This window comes from Symsagittifera roscoffensis, chromosome 5 (assembly GCF_963678635.1).
Source record: "Symsagittifera roscoffensis chromosome 5, txSymRosc1.1, whole genome shotgun sequence".
Classification (NCBI taxonomy): Eukaryota; Metazoa; Xenacoelomorpha; order Acoela; family Convolutidae; genus Symsagittifera; species Symsagittifera roscoffensis.
In genome coordinates this window covers 52250201-52257860 of record NC_087066.1, presented here as the reverse complement: position 1 = coordinate 52257860, position 7660 = coordinate 52250201, and the positions used below count along the sequence as shown (strand labels likewise).

The 7660-nt window shown below is 37.3% G+C and overlaps 1 protein-coding gene across 1 annotated transcript; it reads right to left on the bottom strand.

Moving 5' to 3' along the window:
• Positions 1 to 1285: 1285 nt before the first annotated feature.
• On the bottom strand, positions 1286 to 7074 carry LOC134845996 (uncharacterized). Its single transcript, XM_063863149.1, has 8 exons — positions 6742 to 7074; positions 5990 to 6045; positions 5604 to 5633; positions 5234 to 5355; positions 4403 to 4595; positions 3841 to 3969; positions 3241 to 3429; positions 1286 to 1549 (listed from the first exon to the last, which is right to left on the bottom strand). The coding sequence occupies exons 1-8, from the start codon at positions 6810 to 6812 to the stop codon at positions 1503 to 1505; spliced, it is 837 nt and encodes a 278-aa protein (XP_063719219.1). The 5' UTR covers positions 6813 to 7074; the 3' UTR covers positions 1286 to 1502.
• Between the last annotated feature and the right edge of the window lie 586 nt (positions 7075 to 7660).

Genomic DNA, 7660 nt, shown 5'->3' with positions numbered 1-7660 from the left:
TGCCTCAATTCAATGTGGAAAGATTTTGTAAAGCGGGACGGAATAATTTGCCACGCGTACAGAATTCTCGTTAATTTTTCAGCATTAAATTAAAAAACGATCATTTTAGATAGACTCGTTTCAAATTGCACAAGCAGTCACGCAAATATAGTGGTTGCATGCACGGTAGGGCCAATAAAAGTCTACAGATCGAGCCCCCAACTGACTCAAAAATGGTATTTATCAATAGTCCGAAAACATTCCGACTGTCCCTCAGCTGGTCTGGAAAAGTTATTGCTTAAAATTTTTTTTGATGAATTGTAAATTTTGGATTGCCAGTATCAAATATGAAGAAAAGAAGTTTGAGTCGAGTTAAACTGACCAATTACTTTACCTCTATGCAATTTGGAACGATTATGAGTAACGGATAATTTGCCAAATTAATTCGCTCGTTGAAACTATCAACTACTAATTGAGCACTGCCAACCGCAATAAGGGTAGTGACAAGGATACTCGCCAGGCAAACTAAAAACTTATGGATCTATACCCATACGCAGTCCGTCTTTTTTGTAAGAATTTTGTCTGAATAAAAGATTTGCCCAAGCTAGTACTAGTCAAGATTTTCTTTTGGTATTTTTCCTGAAATTTTTGTTGAGACGGAAAACAGTCTATGGCGATGTTCAGAACTTAGGTTTTCAGAAAGTAGGTTAATCGACCAATACTTGGAATTATGCAAAGTTCGCTAAAACATTGACCAGGATTTGAATTTTAAGGTTTTATCACTAATTATTAACCATACTCTGTCTCACTAATTCTCTAAATCTACACAACAATAGCCAGTTGCTGTGCAAGTAGCAGAAAAAAGTTACTACCAAATTGATTTAGGAAAAAGTTCAAAAATGAAATTTACTTTTTAAATTAAAAACAATTATAACTTTTTGGCAGTTTCTGTGGTCTAAGACAGAAAAAATGCAAACCACTTTTTCTGGACAGTTTGAGAGATTATTCTGATTTTTTTTTGGAATCCCAATTTTTGAGCTTAGACGTAGACAAACTTAGCTGGGAAATTTTTTTTAAAAAACGGCCCTACGCCATAGTTTTTCCACAATTCGAGAGTGTTAGGAACAATAATTTTTATAAACTATTCAGATCAATCAAACCTCGGTGCGTGATATCAAAAAAAAAAGGTTTGCAGACATCATTATTTAATGAAACGGCTCTGAATTGGCACCTAAAAGACCATAAAAAACCTAGATTTCAAATAGATGGCAATTTGAAAATTGTGATTAGTAGTACTAAGCGCCAGAAGTCTTTTGAGCATATATTGTTTTAAAATTGATATTCAGTCCTGTACAAATAATACAATTATTAACATTTTTTGGCACTGAAATTTTTATTGAATCAATTTGTATCAAATCTCTACAATTTGTCGTTTAAGGTAGAATATTTAGCAAGAATAAAACTAGATTTAGAGTCAAAATCAATTTTGAGCGGGGTTTTAGTCACAATGATAACTTGTACTCTTACTGAGGGCAAGTCGGCGATTGTATGGCGCCCGTGTTGAGGATTTCTAAAACACACAAAGACTACAGATTATAGAGACCCTTAACTTTTCAAATCAAGCCACAAAAAAACTGAGAGCAGCCGTTTTTGATAAAATTAACTAAAAACGGTCTCAATATAGTAGCGCGCTGAGAGCGGGGGGAGGACTTGACCGCTTCTTTCAATTCTGGTTGCCAAATTTTTCCAAGGGTCACCCCTTGCTTCTATTTTACGATTTTACGACAACTATTTCTGGCTGAACAAACTTAACATGCTCTTAAAGGCTTCTTTGGAGCCAGTCTCTTAAGTTGGAAAGGAGATTGCTGTCAAAAAAAGCTATTGTTTTGGTAAAATTACTCCAAGGAGTTCTCTAAAACAGCAGTTTTGCCAAAAAATTGCTTTTGTCTGCTCTAAAAAGAGGCCGGCTGCTCTTAAATTTTTTCAACCCGATCAAACACCCCCAAAAAAAAAATTTTGCGCCTTCTACAGCCCCAACACCTCGAAATATTTTGATTGCAGTTTTATTGACCGATAACGAGAATAATAATCGATGAAGATTTTAATTCTAGTTTCAAACAGTTTTCTGACCACAAAGTTTCTGATTACGTTTTGGTGTTAATATTTGATTGAAAATGTATTAAATAAATAAACTATTTTAATCTGTGCAAAAAATGGGCTCAAGTTAGCACCAAACCTCGCCTCAAGTGCCAAATGGCAAAATTAAGGGACGAAATTTACAAATTTTCTTAAAAAAGAGTGAAAATTAGTCAAATTTGGAATGTTTTATTTTGAAGTGTTTAAATTTATACAGTCCAAAGTTGAGTGATTTTTCTTATGTTTTCGAATTTTTGAATTCTGATTTCTGATGTTGGTTGAAATTTTCGGGCATCTGGTCCTTCGGTTATGAGAGAAGGGCCCAAAATTGTTGAAGATTGGATGAAAGATATTGGCTTTGATTTATTTGGATAGTGGGAGCGAATCATTTTAGTTAGACTTTTCATCTTAGCCTACTCAGCCTGGTAACAAAATTTACAGACCCACCGCAACTTGGGGGAGGGGTGGTTATTATGGTAAATATCCATTTCTATTTTTTCTAATAATGATCTTCATAATAAATTGTTTCCAAAATATGTTTCCAACATTTCACCGCTTTTTATAGTTCTTTTTTTTACAAAAGATCTTTTTCTCTCCGGAGACCCGTTCGACACAAATAAAATTAAACACAAATTTTCAGATGACTATTAAGTTGGGATCTCTTTAACATTATCCCCCTTTTGCAAAAGGCGGAATATTCGTTACTTGGTATAAAATTCTGATATGCTTAAATATTGATTTGTTTCTTTATAGGGAGGCAGAGTTGGAACCGGGTCCGGACCGGGCTCGGGCCTCATTTTTAGGATCAGCAACCGGGACTTTCAAAAGAATTCATAGTTTTCACTGTTCAAGCTACAAACGCCCAGAGAACGAACAACTAGGATCGGCTGCGGCCAATGAGCTCACTAATTTTTGATTTTTTTAACAAAAAAAATCACATTTGATTTTCAATTTACTTTAAGTGAAAATATGGGCCTGGGCTGGAAATTTTTGTTTCCCAACCGGGCCGGGCCGAGCATGGGCCTCAATTTCAGGCTCGGTTCCAACTCTGTAGGGGGGGGGGGGGTATTCGTTACAAGGTATCCGAGGGGGATATAGTTAAAGAGATCCGTAAATTGTACTCGCCCATGTAGCTGTCGGCGAGTTGCTGTGCTTTCGGGCGCCCCGCTGCCAGTCGCTTGTCCTTCATCATGGTCAGCTGGTAGAAGTTCTGGTTGACCCAATCCAGCTCACAGGTGCCGTCTAGTGGCAACTGCACCCCATTCATCAAAGCAGAGTTCCACGCCTCCTTGTTCAGGGCGTACACGTTGCGCTCTACAAATAGAAAATATAGACTGCCAGTTGAAGTAATTCATGAGCAAAACCTCTCAAAAGTCGCCCAATATTCTGTAAATATCCCAAAAACAGCCACAATATTTCGTAAAGTATACCAAAAACCGCCCAATTATGATTGGAGAGCATTCTAGACTTGATCAAGTGGCCTTCAAAACCACTGAAAACTCGTCCATTCTTCCTTTAAAAATGCTCAAAAATCGCTCAATTTTGGAAACCACCCTAGAGTCGTGCCAAAATGACCAGCATTAGAGCGTTTTAGGCGGTAGTCGATTGTTGTTATCGTTTATAGGGCTCCGAGCAACTGAGTTGTAATAGAAAAGAGCCCGCTAATTTACTAATGAGGGAAGGGGGGGATTTATTAGAAAAGATTCAAAAAGTAGCTATACTGACGCATGCAGATGACCCAATTAGGATAGGCGCACGTGTAGTCGTCCAGACCCTGGTCTCCATTCCACTTTAGAGCCTCCTTGTGGAACTCTTTCCTGCACACACAGGCCTCACCTCCTCTGTTTCCGAGAACTAAACAAGAACAAAAGCTATTCGACTCGCAGTTCAAAACTATAATTTGACTCAGGAGTCGAAATATGATATTTCCTCAAAAAAGCGTCAAAAACTGACCGCAATGTAAAGTTTTAAGCCACTGTAATTTTGCATAGCTATTGCTTTTATTTCCGACAAATTAAAATCGGTTTCGAACCATTATCTCAGTCACAACTGAAAAATTGTGAATTGACTGAAAGTCCAACGTAATTAAAAGGATCCTAGTAGGACCCTGGGGAACCCCGGGGAACCCGAGGAGCACTCTATGGCAGATATAGACTGAAAATTATCAGAATGATCTTTCAGAAATGTGAAAAGAACACGTAAAAACACGTCAGTCAGAAACTTGGGCAAGTGATAATACTAAAATAATACCCCCCTCCCCCCTCCCACCTCGCCCTATTGGACTAACTTCGGTCATCTGGTTGACCAGAAAGGAACATGTCAACATCCATTGGATCCCCTGTGTACATGTTCATGTAGTGGTTGGATACGTTGCCGAAGAAGCGCACATAGCCAGTCCAGTAGCCGCCGTCTTCCAGGTAGGCGGGGCTGGCGAGGATCTCCTCTTGGTACTTGTCCCAGAAATGGTCCCTCAACACTTGCTACAAAAAAATCGAGAATGATGAAACGCGAGAGATTTGAAATTAAGTCGATTTTCAATACTGTTTTGTAAGTTCTATCTATTGATTTGGCGTGTATATGATTACTGTTGTAAAAAAAATTTTCTCATGTTGGCTTGTAATGTCAATTTTTTGGGCAAAAATATGATAAAATATGTCAATATAAGACATATTTGGGAAAAAAGAACATAATGCTCCTTTTAAGAGTAAGGTCTGTATTCTAAACTTTTTTATTCAACTCGTATTGGTTCGTATTAGTCTGATTTTTTCACCTAAGAAAAAAGACAGTTATTGCTTCGTGTGAATTATTGTTGTCCCAGGAGGTAAAATTTTTTGAATGATATTATGATTCTTGTGTATTATGATACTGAGCGCCAAATTACTGATATTATTAAGAAGTTTTTTCTTATCAAACAAGTTTTAGTATTGCTGAGTTCAAACTCATCATTCTCATTTTACAAATCGCCACGAGTTTTTCATCGCAGCGATTTTTGTTACAAATCGCAACGACTTTTTTTTACAAATTGCAACGACTTTTTCATAATCAATTTCGAACTTGCTATTGATTTGTGAAAGAGCGGGAAGGTTGCTTCACAAACAAGGGGGACATAGATACTAACTTCCTCGCCCTGTTTGTCGAACGTGACGACGGTCGCCCCTTCCTCGTAGCCACATGCAGTTACCGCCTTGTCCTGGCTCACCGGACCCAGATCAACCAGCATCTTGTAGCAATGCGCCAGACCTAAAAAAGGTTAAGGCCATTTGTACAGGAGACGATGATGAGGGTGAGGCAACATTACCCAACCCAGAAAAATAATTTAAAAAATGTATGTAGTTCATAAACATGGGCACAACAGCGGCTCTCCGCGAAGAGCTGAAAAACTCATATATTGGTCTTTTCCCACGTAAAAGTTCATCTCTGTACGGAAAATAGCGGTTATGTTTTTTTGTTGTTGAAGAAATACGAGCATATTTTATTTCTCAACTAACCTTCAACCCTCTCAAACCCGTGGAGACATTCTGAAATATAAAAATAAATTTAAATGGTATATCATAGTCATTTGAAAATACAGCTTTTAAACTCTTAAATCTGGGACTCTTGGACGCTGGTTTTCTGATAACGTTAAAAAGTTATTTATTAAAAACACAGGACTTAGACTTGTTTTTCACCTAACAGCTTAAGCTAGATAAATATTGCGTGCACAACTCGAAAAAGTTACTAAACGATTTTTTTTCATAGAAAAAACTCATCAAGTACGTTTTCTGAACTTTCTTTTTACTAATAAAGAACTGTTTGATGATGTCTATCGGAGTATAGTAGTGTTATTAAAAAGAAAATATCATATTTTGCAGTAGAAGAGCTTCCTTCAAATTACCTTCTCGGCAAATGACTTCCCCTTCTCGTTTGTTGAACCTCGGATGTCTCTTGGCCCTGTCAAAAAAGTAAAACATCAGCACGAAGTGTATCGAAATATATAAACACCCAGAAGAAAAGGGCACGAATACCTTATCAGCGCTATTTTAACATTGTTTTTGAGTCAGTTGCTGGATGGTGAAATTATCTCGAATACCGATTATGCAAACCGTTTTAAAAATTAAGACGATTTATCAATAACGGAACGGTCCAACTTACAAACTGTTCAGATCTTCACAGAGAACATCTAGTGTGGCCCCTGGTTAAGAACTACATGTTATTTTTTGGTTATTTTTTTGGGCTGGGTAATGTTCTTTAACCCTCGAGCAACGAGCACGGATCATGGTGGGCCTCGAACATCCGACCTTTCGAATAAGAGACGGAGAAACAACCCCATCGCCACCGCTCCCCAGTTTGCAAACCTTTCATAGCGAGTTGGTGGAAAATGACGAGAACTTGTTCGTAGAAAAAAAAGATATAAGCAGTAAAAGCTCAGTAAAAAAATCGGATAATTTTGAGCGATCAAATACAAAGCTGTGATTTTATACGGTTAACGTTTGCAGATTTCGCAAACTGACTAAACTTTTGAAGAATTACTCGATTTTCAGGGTGTTGAATTCCTGACCTCGTCCACTAAACCTGCTACTGATTTTTTGACGATTTGCGAGGGAATTATGGAAGACCTAAATGTTAATTAACATTAATAGCACTTACATGCAGGCTTGGACGCAAAAAAGCAACAAAGCCACAGCTGATAGAGTCTTCATCGGTCCAAAACTATTCATAATTTTTGAGTTCTAAACAAATACCGGCTGAAAATGGCGAAGATGTGAAAAAAAATGTGTCTCACTTGTACTGAATTACAAGCATAAAGGTCTACTTAATTAGCTGGTAAATTTTTTTGACTGTTTTTAAATAGCCGGTAAACTACGATTGTATATATGATTATGCTTTGTACCAGGTTGAAACTTCACTGGAGCAATTTTTGATTTATTGTGCTTTTGAATGATTATTTTTTCACATCTTCCAATTTTTCCGACGTCTCTTAGTTACAAAATCATCTATAGCTTTTTGTGCACAATGGTCGAACATCTTTTGCATGTACTTGATACTGTCATACAACTTTCTTCGAGAGCTTGTCGTTAAAGTACACTGGTCTTTTAAGTCATCGTTTAAGTACATTAATGTACATAAGACATGTACTAGCTCACCACGATTCATAGTACCAAGCAAGCAAACAAATATTCAAAATGTTCAAAAATCGTTCAAAAACTGTGCCATTCAATTAGTTCATAATTTTTACTAGGTCAGGCAGTCTTCATAAGTTTTTATTTAGTTCAAAAACTCTAAAAGAGAAAGTCTCCGTACCGGATTTAGGAGGGGGGGGGGGGCGTCTCTTACAGATATTTGACGAAATTATCAGAATCAACAAGAATTCCCGTTCGCTCTGCATGAAGTACAGAAAATTTGACCACGCTAAGGTTCCCAAATTAGAGTCGTTTATTTTTGCTCGAGACGGGGCCTAGGAAATTAGACGATAAACAAGTTCGACTGATGCTACAAAAACGAAATTAGACGGAATTCATTTTTTACAGATCTGGCATTTTAGACGAAAAAGCTATGAAAAGGGAAG

What these genes read in the sequence shown, in the direction of transcription:
- LOC134845996 (XM_063863149.1), bottom strand. Translation starts at nt 6,812, where the DNA reads ATGAATAGTTTTGGACCGATGAAGACTCTATCAGCTGTGGCTTTGTTG. An exon ending in TTTTGCGTCCAAGCCTGCAT is followed by an intron (nt 6,046 to 6,741) that starts GTAAGTGCTATT and finishes CTTTTTTGACAG; the next exon opens with GGCCAAGAGACATCCGAGGT. An exon ending in TAATTGGGTCATCTGCATGC is followed by an intron (nt 3,430 to 3,840) that starts GTCAGTATAGCT and finishes TTCTATTTGTAG; the next exon opens with AGCGCAACGTGTACGCCCTG.